The 15,381-nt window shown below is 45.1% G+C and overlaps 1 protein-coding gene across 1 annotated transcript; it reads left to right on the top strand.

Annotated features, from left to right (window-relative positions):
- The first annotated feature begins 208 nt into the window (after positions 1 to 208).
- Positions 209 to 7,853, top strand: LOC126543570 (juvenile hormone acid O-methyltransferase-like). Its single transcript, XM_050190681.3, has 4 exons — positions 209 to 321; positions 3,029 to 3,580; positions 5,997 to 6,156; positions 7,589 to 7,853. The coding sequence occupies exons 2-4, from the start codon at positions 3,044 to 3,046 to the stop codon at positions 7,756 to 7,758; spliced, it is 867 nt and encodes a 288-aa protein (XP_050046638.1). The 5' UTR covers positions 209 to 321; positions 3,029 to 3,043; the 3' UTR covers positions 7,759 to 7,853.
- Positions 7,854 to 15,381: the final 7,528 nt, after the last annotated feature.

Raw genomic sequence — 15,381 nt, forward strand, 5'->3', positions numbered from 1 at the left:
AAAATGCATGATCAGTACTATCAGAAGCCTCGCAAAAAGTACTGAGATTACTACTCTCTTGGGCGAAAGGAGAGGGGGAGATGGAGTCATTAACCTTCTCTTTATCATAAGCGCCTGTCCGGCGTGGCTCACGATATCACTATGCTCGCTATTCATATCTGTAGACGAGATAAGCCACGCTTTTTGGAGACATGGCGCCTCGAGGGAAGGTGCGCTCAATAGCTGGCCGCAAATAAGAGCAAGCCCATTCCTGCACAAAGTTGTTCTTCGCAGCGTTACACATCATCTGCGTCCTTCGTATCGCTTGGGATTCATCTGTCGGTAAGAGACCGCGTATTCACTGAAATTGTATTTACGTATGCTAAATAGTCATCGCAGACGCCTCGCGACATTCGAGATTCACGCTACATTATGGTTCGAGATATATGCTACATTTCACGAAAAACTGTAGAAGGTTGTCTCCTACACATGTAGGAAGCGTATTAATAATGTGGTAACAGCGTATTGTAATTGCATGCATAAAGTCGTCATGCTTATGAAGTACCATTAGTGCGTCCTCATATGAAATCTGATGAACAGTGTGCGGCGATCCCGTAACATTTTACAACCGAGGGCCAATAACGCAGCTGTACATTGTTGAGGTAATAAAGACAAAAAATTGCGCAGGAAAAGATCAGAACAATATGCACTGCGAGGCTGTGATTATATTATTACAATCGAGATACATTTTAGAATTCTGAAGTTCAAGTACGAACATTTATCATCGGAGAGCACCTGCTTTTTTGTAATATGTGACTGAACTGTCAGCTCATAAACTATTGTTTTCAAGGCGAAAGCCTTAAACGCCTCCTCAGACGGTGGCCTTTAAAACGCGGCGTGCGGTACAGACAGTCATATGAGCTCGCCTCGCGCACAGACACACTCGTGCCAATGGTCGCGCGTTCGTCGTCGTCGAATTCCACAGCTTGCTCTGTGCCGCTCGTCATGCAAAAAAGAGCACAGTTAGTCAAGGTAGAGTTGATTAAGCCATTCGAACCCACGACCTTACGCGGGAGTCGAACCCACCGCCTGTGGTGTCAAGGCCAAGTTAATTAAGGCACATTTTTTTTTAGTTTATTAAGGAACTCGAACCCTCAATTGACCTTTGGTTGGAGTCGAACTCGCGACCTTTGGTGTTAATTAGGACGAAGTTAATTATGACGCAGTTAATTAAGTTAGCGTCAATTGAGGCACTCAAACCCACGACCTTTGGTGAGGGAAAACACGTAATATGTTGCAAGGCATTAGAATGAGAATATCAAGTAATTTAATGAATGTTTCTCGAACGCGGAGGCTCTCGCCCTTACCCTTTTTTGGCGTATGCTAAAGGTGACTGTCAATTTTTATGTTAAATAACACTGTAGGGGCAGTATTAATTAGGAGTTTCTTAATAAGGCGTTCATCGTTTTGTACTCATGGACTGTTAACTGACCATACAATTCATTATTCAAGACAATGGACAGCTTAGATCCTTGAAATGCTGAAGGGGCAAGCCATTGAGTGGTGCGCAGGTAGCCACATGCGTTGTACAATTATGTAATCTACATTCCAAAGCGTCACAACAATACGTCAAGCCAGTTGTTTCAACTATTTAGTAATACGGCGCAATGTTTTGTGCTGCTGCCGTAGTTCTTCCTGCTATGGTTGCCTAATTGGAATGGCACGCAACCACGAGAAGACATTAGCAAGCATAGGGCTCGCGTTCCCGCATGGCAACGTATAACGTGCTAACGCTCGCTAATTTAACATGTATAACACTGCGACATGGCGCAGATGTAAGTCGCTGGTCAGTCGATCCCTGGCACCTATGGAAACGACAACAGCAAAAATTTATTAAAAATAATATTACGACTTAAAAAGCCGGATACTCGGAAGAAAAGAACACAGAGCAACCCTTGAACTGCTGCTCAAGTCCTATCCTCCTCCTTTGTTCAGTTAGTTCTGTGATTTTTTACGTTGGGCTCTGGTTCGAATCGAGATGCTTTGCTGTGATTGTTGGTGTGTAGATACGATGAAAAGTAACGTAAGAAATTAGGAAATAAAAGAAGTGCGAAAGGAGACAGCGCTATACTCTAAACTGAAGCTTTATTAGAAAAGTTGCTACATACATGTATACGTATATACAAGCGCACCATGGTATTTAGGAACGCAGAGAGCGAATTATTCAACATCAGAATTACTCGAGAAATTGAAATTCACTTTGTGATAAGGATATCCACGGAGTACTGACGCGATCAGCGATGTGAATTATCTGAGGCGTTTTCTTATCAGTGAACACGGCAGTGAGTGCGTCAGTACTCCGCCGATATCCTCACATAAAACTGCATTTCAATGTCTGAAGTCATTATGCGGTTGATAAACTCACTTCCTGTGTTCCTACATGTTATAGTGTGCTTGCATTTACGTTTATATATGAGCTTTTCTAACAGAACTTCAGCTGAAAACGCAGCACTCTCTCCGTTCACCCTTCGTTTTTTCTAATTCTTCGCGAATTTTTTTTTTCGATCATGTCTCTGCTTCCAACGCGCATTTTTATCTCGCTGCAATCACACTAGACGCCAGTTTAACTTAGCTGTGTTCAGGAAGGTTAATGTCTCGTCCAAACTGTTCTTCACTTTCGGTATGCAGAACCGCATCTGCCAGCCCTATGCCCTCAATAACGGCACAAGGCTAAAATAACGTGCACGACTCGTCAGTGTCGCTTTCAAAAGGGTGATCTGGTAACAGGAGACAACTGAGTATAATAAGGCCCTAGTGATTGGAAACGACAGCTGCCGAGCACTGAAACAAGGCAAAGTTGAACGCAGTAGAGAACGTTTGAATACACAGTGTAGGCTGGGAAAAAAGAACTTCAATTAAAGGATGTGGCTTATCACAGGGCAATGAAATGAAGCCCAGTAAAGACATGTTTTTAACGAGTAAACAATGGTGAGCGTGCTAAAGAAGAAAAAGGTGTGTTGATCCCATAAGTTTCTGCCTCTGCAAACAGGGTTCATTGCCTACCATGGACGGGACATCGAAGAAGCAGAACGTTCCCGCACTCGACGTGTCTTCGTACTCTAAACTTCCTATTTTGAATGGTTTCTACGAGACGGTGTTCGACTTCTTCAAAATGACGGTCCCGGCCAGGATAAGCGAAGGCCGGCAAATGCTCGACATCGGCTGCGGAGATGGTCATGTGACAAGAGAGGTCCTCCTGCCGCGGAGCCTCCCGTCCCGGAGACTGGTGGCTACGGACGTGTCTTCGGATATGGTCGGCTTTGCGAGGGCCAACTTTCCGCACCCCAAGATTTCCTACGACCTCCTCGACGTCAGCGATTCTGGTGACGTAAAACGTTTTATAGACACGTACGGTCGGTTTGAACGAGTCTACTCTGTCTGCTGCTTGAATTGGGTGCCAGATCAGACATCAGCGTTCGGCAACATAGCCTCACTTATGACCAATGATGGCGACTGCGTGCTGCTATACCCAGCCGTCGGCATTGTCCGGAGAATTTGGCAAAGGTTGGCAGCGACTCATCGATGGAGTCGCTTTACCGACGTGAGTGTGATATTTTCGCACGGTGAGTTAGGGAGAGTGAGAGAGGGAAACGTGATGAGAGAATGGAGAAGAGTTAAACCAGGGTGATGCCTGTCTGGTTACGCTGCACTGGTCTAAAAGAAAAAAAATGGGACAAAAACAAAGAAAAGGAGAGGAGACAAGACAAACACACGAAAACATATGCTCAATTGATCGTAGAACATTCATAACCAATCTCAAAGGCTGGCGGATTTAAAGAAACGGAGCATCGCTTTTGTAGCAGCGCAGGTGTGCGAGGGCCACGATCGCAAAATCGTTTTCTCCGTCAAATGTCTTTCAGATAATAAGCCCCAAATGCTGCAAACGACAAAACTGGGATCGTCTAGTGAAAGGTAGCCGCACAAAAGGCACCTCGAGAGTTCTACTGAACCACGTGTATTGCGATAAGCACCGCTTGCCATTCACATAGGAACAAACATGATGCATGGTGCCGCACTTACAATCTGATGGCTCCTGAAGCTTTAAATTAGTTTATTTGTTTGCTTACGTATGCCGCTACATCGATAATCGAGAGCAGGATGAATAACCGAGTGGGTAAAAGAAATGCATAATTACCACCGCAGAATGCAGACTGACAGAAAGTCTGACAAATATCAGAAGGAAACAATGTCAAGTATAACCATACAAGGTAATTAGGCAATCTATTAACAAATTGGCATTTACTTGGCATTTAGGTTTGTGGGCTGTCTAGGTGATTCTCTTGCTCCTGTTTGTAGCAACAACTAAACCTTGAAGCAGTGCCAATTCTGCTTTAAACGGGGAAATGTTTGTGAGTCAGTGTTGAATGTCTTGAATGCGTCGCAATGAATGAGCGAGATGGACGCCGTAAGGCAGGTGTGAACCCTCGTGCATTCTTGTGCAGCATGAGAAGGCGGTCGTGCGATCGCTGACAAGCGTAGTGATGTAGGCTGGTTGGTACATCTGGGCTAAAGGGAGTTAAGCGCCAGCAAACACAAGCTGTTCCTGGTTTTTGACTGGCTAAGCCTACGCTGTTGCGTCTTCTTGTCCGCGTCCTTCGTGTCGTCCAAAGCCGTGTCGGACTTCTTTGCCATAGACACAATAAGGCACGGTGGAAAAACAGGCGCTGTGTGTCTCCCGTGGCTTGTTTCGTTTTGGCGTTTCTTTACACTTTGTTTAGTGAAATACGATCGCTGAAGTGTGATGTGACGGAGATGACGTGAACTTGAGGGATTATATTACTTTAACGGCTTAAATTTGCATTATTTCAAGCAAAGTACTGTTATTTTTGGACACACAGCTATTAGTGAGGGCGAATAGTTCCGGCTAGCTATTGACCTGTAGAAAAAGGCCCTTTAAGAAGGTTACCTTGCTGAGGCCGTAGCGTACAACACCGTCATAATTGACTCCGCCATCTGAACTCTGCCATGTGCGTTATGATGCCTGCATCGTGAGACGCCAGGTAGCTGCCAGGGCGATGTTTCTTCTGCGCAGCAGGACTCGAGAACCTTCATACGCAAGCATACCCGCTGTTTAAACAACGCTTGACAGCGTGTGGGTGCGTGCGCACTTGTGTGTGGGTGTGTGTGTGTATGTGTGTGCGTGCGTAATCAATTTTCGGGGAGAAAGGACGGACAAACGGATGCGTCTTACTCCGAGACAAGTCGATAGTCGGCGTTCCTCCCAGCCGACATGTCCGCTTAGTGTGGCGTTCATTTCATCGTTTTTTTGACGTGAAGGAGTGTCCTCCGCACAGTTGCGCTCTCATTTGGTACTAAGGTGACCTGCCTGCGGTACACGCTAAGGACGCAATATCTTTAGGAAAGAGCAAACTTGTCGTTTTTTGCAGGTATGCGACAGTCCCTACCGTTATACACGCCGAGCTGCCGCTGGTATGCCATCAAGAGCTGAGCAAGCTTGAATGTCTTGGTTATATTTTGTTAGGCCTGCAGTCGTCGTTGACGTTATTAAAATTTGCACAAGCTTTGTGTTATACCTATGAGCGCAGTGATGTATTTCTGGCTCGAGTAAATTTTAAACGGATTTGTGAACTTTAGACCCTAAATTGCTATAGGCCTTACATTTGCATCATTTAGGACAAATTACCAGCATTTAGACCACGTTACAATTACCAGGGTTCTTTTCTGTTAATACAGAGTCCTTGCCAATATTTGTAACAGTACCTTTGAGACATTTCTTTGGCCAGTCAGTGACTGTTACCTATGAAAAATGTAAGAATAATTACCTTTCTAAAAGTCGCGTTGCTTTAGAGTGTAGCGTCCAACCCGGACATCACAACGTCCTTCACAAATCTTGCGACGTATCGTTGCGTGAATCCGCTAGTATAAAAGTTTGCTCGCATAATCACTTGCCTAATGAGGTAAACGATGAAAAAAAAAGTCACCTTCCTGAACGCCAGGTGTTCGCGTCGTTCACAACGAGGAGCTTCCAGTTGACGGATGACGAGTCTCTGATGGCGTACGTGCGGGACCTGCTTGAAGAAGCGGGCCTTTATGCAAGCACGTGTGAGCTCCTCCGATTCGACTGGCTCGACACCGCCCCACTGAATCAACTAGCCCGTAAGTTGGACCTTCCGTCGAATAGAAAAAAAAACACAATTATGCGGATCCCACGGAGTTCGCGAAATTATGTTAATGCGATGTATTCTTGAACACAACGCATGTGGTAATATAAATGGTACGTCGCTGCCATTTATGTGTCCCGCACGTGTAGACATGCCTACCTGATTGATTGAGTTGGTATGTGCTTTTGCAGCACATTTAAAGCCACGACTAGGATGCCACGGTCCCGTTCTCGTCTTGTTTCTACGTCGCATTGGCGATCTTCGATACGTGGAGTGGCATCGCGAACGAGAGGATGGTGTCGCCTTATTTCCCTTCTTTTTTATACGGTAGGATTTGCCACAAGGACGCCTATCGGCGCTTTGGGCGGCATTGCAGTAATTTTTTTAGCCGCAGTCGGATGACGCTAACGGGGTGCATCCCTTCGGCAATTGGTGCTCGGTCGGGACCGTCGAACGCAAACTGACGCAGTCATCGGAAAGAGAAGTGCCTCATTTCACGGAGTTCAGGGTCGCACCATTTGCCTGTGCAAGGTTACGGCAGCCGCCACAGACATTGCCCTTGAATCGGTCCGAAATTGAGCTACCAGGTTCATTCCTTCCGACTGCTCCTGTAACACAGGTTTCGCAGTCCCCCCAAAAATCTTAAGTTTTGTCTTCTCTGGCTCAGCCTCCCGCTGCAGAACTGCTCGCCTTTTGTTTTTGTTTCTTCAGGCTCGTTTATTCGCAGCCCCCAGGTAACTAAATCTTCATTACAGCGAATCGTCGCTTCCGCTTATCGCACCTTAATGCGAGGCGTCCACCACGTGCCCACTCCACTTAATATCAACGTTCCTTTTTTTTTTTTGTATGCATACTCGGAGGATGAAATAACATTCCTCCTGGTATTACTCTTATGACCGACATTTCTCGTTTCGAAACTGCCGTTGAAGAACACCGTCATTCAAATGACGCCACCTAACCTGACCCGCCATTCTGCTTGCCCATCCGTCATGCAAAGTTCCGATTCTCAGGGGCCTTTCAGGCAATATGAATAAATGAACCGATAAGCCAAATAAAAATAAAAATTGAGGCGCGCGACAATGCACAACCGAAGGGGCGTTGAATCGGAAAAAGGAGACAACGATACGCACAAAGGTCACATAATTGCACTTTAAGAGGTGCCAGAGAGGCGCACGTTAAGTGAGGCGACAAAAAGCACACCAAGTAAGATCACAGGAAAGCACATTATGTCAGGTCGCGTAAAATAAATGCACAGACACAAATACACGAAGCCAGTCTTCAACGAATGGCGTATACTGCATAAATTTATTTTCTGAATAATATATGTGCACTAAAATTCAATAATAATATTTGCAATGTTAACTCTCTCCCACTTCAAGAAATCTGTAGAGAGCGACTGTTTATTTTGCTTTCTTGCGTTCCCGCAGAGTACGCGGTGTCCATCAGCCCTGTCCACGACAAGCTCACCGAAGAGGAGAAGGTACTTCTTCAAGAGGACGTCGAGAGAGAAATGAGCACACTGAGCACAATGAGAACAATGAGCAAAGCTGATATGACATTCTATGTTATTCGTGCGACTCGACGTCGTAAGAATTAGCGGTTGCCGTCTGCTGATTAGGGTAGCCCTCGTGTAAAGTGAGCTCGTGATGCTTAAAGTACAGTGACAATAAATAAAACACGCGTCTCATCGTTTCTTTGTGTCTTCAGCTCCCGCAGTGCCGTTAACAAGACTACGGATCTGGAATTCTTGCTTCTTACACAAAGCCCTAACACGATCGTCATCACGGAAACATGGCTCCACTGTGGTATACATACATACTTAGTAATTAATCCCGGTGATTTAACGTTGAGAGGAGATTGGGATTCACGAGGCGGAGAAGTGTGCATCATGCTTAAATGTTGCGTTATTACGATTTTGGTTCATTTGCGACGTCACCTAAATAGCTTGGTGCAAGAAGACATTTCAAGACGTCCATTTTTTTGGGTGCGGTCTGTTGGCGAACTTCGACTTCCCGAGAGTTAGCAGACCAACTGAGCGCGTATATGTGTACGCATGTAAATAGAAACACACGACTAATAACGACCGGAGGCTCAAATTTACCGCACATAAATTGGAAGAAACTGGCTCAAGGCGGCACTGAAAGGTGCTGCGCTGATATATTGTTGGATTTAATGTCTTGCTTTAACCTAAACGAAATTGTTAAAGATACAAGAATAAGTTGTACACTACGCTCTTTGCTGGACTTATAGTTCCTATCCAGCAATAGGGATAATCATTCGGGGACAGAAGAGGAAGGCATATCTGATATATATATATATATATATATATATATATATATATATATATATATATATATATATACACACATACACGGCGCTCACGTACGGAGTTGGTGCTGGCTACTCGAAGGGTAAAACCTCCGCACCGAGTTCGACGTCACCCTTCTTGCGTACCCTATCAATGAGCACCTTGACTATATATATATATATATATATATATCATGGGAGCCTCTACAGATTCGCATATCATGAAGGTGGAGTGACTTCATCGCGGACACGAAACTTCAATACAACACTGACCCTTTCAACCACGTATTATATCGGACTGCTTTTGGTATTTACAATAATTTTTCTACAGAAATGGTGCGCTCATGATGGAAAGAAAATTAAGCTCATGGTAAAAATATATAGGCTTCTTTCGTGCGCAATTAATAATTCGCCATAATAATTCCGAATATTCCGCTCTCAAAGATATGTCGCTATTTCATAAACAGAAGCGAAATGCTCATTAGCAGTAGCTCTGCTAGTAAATTATTAGTTCATAATTTTCCTATACAATAATTAGAACAAGTGTTAGCAGAATTCGTAGAGTGCAACACACTGATCTTCCCGCTAAATGTGGTGGTCATTTCGCCATTAGAGCAAAAGTGTCTCGTATTATTTATTTATTTATTTATTTATTTATTTATTTATTTATCTTAGTACCCTAAGGGCGCGTTAGGGCATTGTACTCTCAGAGCTGCATGCGATGAGAGCTGGATGGTTGAGTAATAAAATGAATGCGATGGCTACATATACATAGACATGATCATGAATCGAAACAAAAACAAAAGGTTGTACAGTTCTCGCTAAAGTAAGACAGCAGGGTTACTTAAAGATAAGGTTTTTCCTTTTTAGTTGACAATGTTAGCTAACGATAAAAAAGTTGGTGATCTGCGATGGTTGAAATGTCTCCAGCAAAGTGATTCCAACCATTTGGTCTTTGAGAGAAACGAGCCAGCACATTATTACTAAATTCAGAGCGCAAACTACTGGAACACAAGCTAAGGCACAAAAAAGGCAAGACACGGCGCTACTTGCAGTCAAAAGCTTATTCTGAAGGTTAGAGATTATACAAACCCGACATGTCCTACGTCATCAAGCGTCATCCAACGGCGTAAAAGCAAAAATAAACGAAAACTAAACAACAAAATATTACTATTTATTGATGTTAGCTTCGGCAAAAAATTTCCACATGTTAGGTCGCATCTAGAAAGGATACTTTAGCGTCATGAAGCGCTATATAAGAATGACTGACACACCATGCCTCCTTTTACCTTATCTCGTAGGCCTCTACAGCTTCTCTTGTTGTTCCATCTTTGTGCTTATAGATAACTGGAGTATTATCAAACTTGGGTATGCATTTCTCTTTTACGTGCATTGCAAGCTGTATGTGCGCAATCCCTTTTATGGAATCGTAATGCCCTTTGAGCGTAGCGTTAAGACAACGGCCAGTTTGGCGCACATGTGCTTTTCCACACGAGAGAAGCACAGAGTACACCACTGAAGTTGAGCATCAAAGAAATTATTTACAAATGATTAACACTGCAACCAGACCTATTCTTTACATCTGTAGTGCGGCTGCTCGACATTTCACTACGCCTGAGCAACGCTGAACAAATGGTGGCGAGCTTATTCTTCGCAGAGAAAAACAACATTCGCGCCATAGTGAGACACTAAGTCTTTCAACCTATTCGGCAGACAGTGGACATAGAGGATGACGGCCAGCTTTTTCTTCTTAGTCCCGCAAGCGTTGTGTGTACCTTTTTTCACTCCCTGCTTATTTGATCCTTCGAGCAAGTTTTTCCCCGACGCAGATATGACGGCCTGTAGGAACCCCGCCATCTGGAGTCAGGCTACTTGTCCTGACACACTGTCACGTACTTTGTGGAGGGACGACTTCAGCAAAGTGTTCCTTGGGCTAGACAGAGCTATACCATTCTTGATCAAAGTGGCTGGAACGAAAGTCCAGAATTGGCTTTTTCGTTATGGGCTGGTACTCCCAGCAAACATGGTCAGGCTCGAAGTACAATTGTAGGTCCAAGAACTGGATGCTAGATTCTCTTGCCATTTTACACGTGAACTTCAACTCCATTCCTTGCTCCTTGAAAAGTTTCAATATGTTCACCATTTGTAGAGAGCACTCATTTCCTTGACCAAGAATCAAGTAATCGTGGCGTACCGAAGGGAGTTGTCCATGTAAACAATCGCCTGCATTCTGACTGCGCCTCGGTAAGGCCCAGTGAAAACGCACCGAGCGTATCAACGGGCTCACTTGCCCGCGAGGTGCCCGTAAATCGAAGTATGCTCAGCAGCGTTCAATTTGACATTGGGCCAACTCAACATCTCGAGTTGGCCCACACCCTAATTTTAAGTTAACCCACCCCCAAATTAAGGTAGGCCTCCCCAAATTTCAATTTGGTGCACCCCCAAATTTACGTTGACCCACCACAAGTTTCAAGTTGGCCCACCCACAAATTCCAAGTTGGCCTAGCCACGAATTTCAGTTGACCCACTCCCAAATTTAAGTTGTCCCATCCCCAATTTTAAGTTGGCCCACTACCAAGTTTAAGTTCGGCCCCCCTCGATTTCAAGTCAGCTTACGCCCTAGCTAATTTAAGTTGGCCCGCTTCCAAATTTCAGTTAGCCCACCCCCAGGTTTCAACTTGGCCCACGTGGAAATTTCTGTTGGCCCACGTTCAAATTTCGAGTTGGACCACCCCAAGTTTAATCTGGTCGGTGTCTAAATTTCAAGTTAGCCCACATCAAAAATTCAGTTGGCCCACCTCCAGATTTTAAGTTGACCCGAACCCAAACTTCAAGTTCACCCACCCTTACGTTTCCCACCTGCTCCCTACTGTGAGCTCCCCCATGAATTTTCTAAGGAACCCTATGTGTTTCTATGGGTATTCTCTCCTTATTTAATTTTTTTGCTTTAAATTGTTGCTTATCACTTAAAAGCTACCAATCATCTACATTTACGCTATCATAACGACGAAATGTGTTTGAAAATTGCGCATTTTTCTGCAGATACAAGGCATTACACTTTTCGGGTGACAGGGCCCGGGAGCTCGCCAAAGAATGCTTACCCCTTAAAACTTGTCAGGTCACTCGAGAAAAACCCTCACACTGCGTGGGCGCATTCGACAGGAACAGTGAGAAGAGATTACGACTCTTGTCCCTGTCTAACCGCAGCGCTCGTTCTCCGGCTACGGAGAATCTCATAACAGAGCAACGACACATGCTGAGCGAGTAAGACGCTTGTGATAGTGTTAACAATTTGCTCCAATGACAGAAGATTGAGCTCCATAGTATTGGTGAATAAAGATCACTTCAGCCACTCAGTGGTCACGATTGTACGCGATTTCTGTTTTTATTTTCACCCAATTTCAGATACGTTCATGCCGAGGCACTCCCAACACAGAGAAAGAAATTAAACAAGAGGGGACACTCGGCAGAAACTGGCAACAGGAAATACGTCACGCTAGTATTGACGGCGACCGGTTGCTGCCGCGAGCATCGAAAAAAAAGAGAGAGAGAATGTGAAATGGGGTTAAGAGAAATTGTTTCTTTTTTTTTTAATCTTCCCCAGCAAAAGAAAAAAATATCTGCGTGTAAATTACATTAAATTTTGCGGCTTACCTCCGTTGCGTAGCGACAGGCGACTCGGCGAATGACGAGCCAGATGCATGCGTCATTCGTCAGACACACCGCCGAAGCGAGCGAGACCGGCCGCGCGTCTGAGCGTTGGCCTGTTCGGTCACCCGCCGGCCTGTTTTTCTATTTTTGGATTTAGCCTGGTTTGGTGGACTGCCGGCGAATTCTTGCGTTCTTTCTGAGCGTCGACACAGCACCACTGCACTATTGGACTACCCCAAGGTGAGAAATTTTGTTGGGCAGTCTGCGACGCATTTCAAGCAATTAGGCTTACGGCACGGCTAGACTTGTGACGCAGTTAACGAAAAACAGCACGGCCGTCGTGGCGCGGTTAACTTGAGTTGCTGACTCGTACTGGGAGATGTTTGCGACGCTTTCTACGAGCCCCAATGTCATTTTAGCTTATTTCCGTAGTTTTTTGGCCCGCTAGTCGCGCAGGGCGCTATGACGCAGTTTCGCGTGTACTGAATCTTACTGCGACAAGTTTTGGCGCTTTCCCTGACCCCCCAATATTATTGCATTTCGCTACTTCTTGTGGCACTTTTCAAGCGCAGTGGGCCAACACCACCTAGATTGCACAAGGCCTGTGCACTCCTATCCATGACGTCATGCTACCTGGCCCGACTGCCATAGAATCTAATGGGGATGCTCCCGAGTAAGCAACAGTGACTTTGACGTCGCCGCCTTCGTCATGCCAGCCTTGGCAATAGAAATCTCGGGCCAAGTAGCATGACGTCATGGAGCGTAGTGAACAGGCCTTGTGCTATATAGGTGGTGTTGAGTGGGCGCGCCTGGCACTGTGAAGCGGTTAGCGAAAAGCAGATCGGCCCAGGTGCGCAGTTACGTTTCGCGCTTCAATGCACTGACAAGAGATGTTCTTGGCGCTTTTTCTGACGCCCAACATTGTCGAAATTTATTTTCGGTGCTTTTTTTTTTACTTATAAGGCACGCTCGTCCTGCCTGTCGTGACGCGGCGAAAAGCAGCTCGGCCATGGTGGCATAGTTAATTTGGCGCGTACTGAGTCTTGCTGCAATAAGTTTGTGACAATTTTTATGGCCCCCCCAACAATTTAAGCCTTCTTTAGGTACTCACGCTTGTCTAAAACGCGACGAGCAATTGCCAAGAGTGATAACACGGGATGTTGTTGCTTGCACCGGCAATACGCGCAAAAGATAACGCCAAGGTGCTCAAACGCCAGGAACTTGTAACTCGAAAATTTGGTCTTCGGAACGACTGAAGACAGGCTCTGCACCCACGCATTTGTTTTGAGGGCGAGTAGAAGGAATTCTGCGAGCGTCCGGCATGGTCTGGTTGACAGCCTGTGTTGTGGCCACCTCTGTGTATTCGTAGCGTACTATCGCGTCGTTTGTAGCCAAGTTCTGTTGGAAACGCGCAGTAGACCGTGCATTCGTGCTCTTAAAGGGCAGGAAATAAGGCTCGGGAGGATGGGAATGCTTGTAAATAGGATTTTTTCGTGCTATGTACGGTATTGTTTGGGATGAGTCGGGCATTTTCTGCGCCATGTATGTAAAAGCGCACTGCTTTTGTTTGTAATGCCGCCCGTTCACCACTTTCGCACGTTTCGCCTCTACATGCATTATTCGTTTGTTAATACCAAACTGACACTTGCTTGTAATTTTTTTTCAGCTGACGTCATTCGGCGGAGCTTTGTACGGGAACTACTGCTGCTTACCTGGTGCCACAACATTGGATGAATGCACAAAAAGCCAGCAACGACCATTTATATAGAATAAAATAAAAATTTCCTCATTTCACAAGGCGTCTTGCGTCTTTATGAAATCGCACGTGACACATATTCGATGGAGGCTTGTAAGAATCGTTCGCAATCAATTTTTCTCTTTAATTGAAGTTAAAAAACGATCAGCGCAGCAGACGTAACGCGTACTAGCTAGCGTTCAAAACGCGCGCGCCCAAAACCAAAACAGGAAGTGTGCTTCACGTATTAACACCGACGGCTTGGCTTATGGGAGTGTGCGCACGTTTTGAATCCTTCCCCAAGACTTCCAATTTGCTAAAATGACTAAGTGAAATAAACAGTATAACGGGCATTTAGCCCTATCGTCAGCTTGGCGTAGTAGCGGTGCTTGCATACCAATTCAGAAAACCGTGATACTGACTCAAGGTATCCCCAAGGTCCTTGCAATTATATTCCTTTATTGTTCCATAAATCCCCATAGTTGGAATATCTTTTTGAATACTTATATCTTTCGACATGATTCTTTTATTGCAACAAAATTTTTCCCGAAACATAGAAGAAGCGGAGTAAATATCATCAAAATCTCCGAATCCAGTTCCTTTTCGTGACCTTGCTGGAAGCCGTGAAAGTCGACTCTCAAGTTTACCTATTCCGGGCGGAAACTTTGTGACAGCACGGCCAAGGCTACGTGGGCATAGCTTATGCACATGTGTTACTACGCCAAATAGTCCGACCATTTCACACAGGGTTTCGGTTTCGATATGACCTGTGCATTCCGCGAAACCGCATTGTTGATGACGTTGCCACGTGAGCGTTCGGTTAATATGTGCGATTCGTGTAAGTAGCGTAAAGCGTAATGAGACGCGTGAAGCATTCATCCGAAGGATATATGTGTGTGTGTGTGTATGTGTTTGTGTGTGTGTGACCCGTAGCAGTCGTTTATTTGTGAGTAATCATAAAAATTTAGTGATTCGGCAATGAAGTACTCAATCTTCAGTTCACCTTGTCTGCGAAAGATACTATGTATCTCCTTATTCAATATTGCGTTCGAATATGCACTTTGCTGGTACAGATATATATATATATATATATATATATATATATATATATATATATATACACCGTGCCTCGTCATATTGTGTCTTTAACACCTAAAAATTCACAAATAAACAATTATAATGTCACTGGATTAGTAAACGCGTGTCACACATGCGCAAGTACACAACACAATGTATCGGTCGCTTCTGCGACGGTGTCCACAATCACGTGAGCTCTTCCACTCCGCTCATCTCAGTGTCACTCACATCACTCTCGCTGCTAGAATCCGATCCGAGTGAAATCACAAGCTGGTCGAGGCTTGCGTCAACGAGGCCGGCAGGCTAAACAGATTGGCCGATTGTCTGCGGTTGGCCACTCGGCTGGATTTCGGCAGGGTGCAGGATAGCGCGGACCAGTCGATGGACCTGGAGGACGAGACGGCTATGAAGCGGCAACGACACATACAGAATGAACTCCAAGGTTTGCCA

Source organism: Dermacentor andersoni, chromosome 10 (genome assembly GCF_023375885.2).
Source record: "Dermacentor andersoni chromosome 10, qqDerAnde1_hic_scaffold, whole genome shotgun sequence".
NCBI lineage: Eukaryota > Metazoa > Arthropoda > Arachnida > Ixodida > Ixodidae > Dermacentor > Dermacentor andersoni.

Excerpts from the sequence above, each read along its gene's own strand:
- LOC126543570 (XM_050190681.3), top strand. The coding sequence starts at position 3,044 with ATGGACGGGACATCGAAGAAGCAGAACGTTCCCGCACTCGACGTGTCT. Across the intron at positions 3,581-5,996 it reads GATGGAGTCGCTTTACCGAC|GTGTTCGCGTCGTTCACAAC; the intron begins GTGAGTGTGATA and ends CCTGAACGCCAG. Across the intron at positions 6,157-7,588 it reads CCCACTGAATCAACTAGCCC|AGTACGCGGTGTCCATCAGC; the intron begins GTAAGTTGGACC and ends GCGTTCCCGCAG.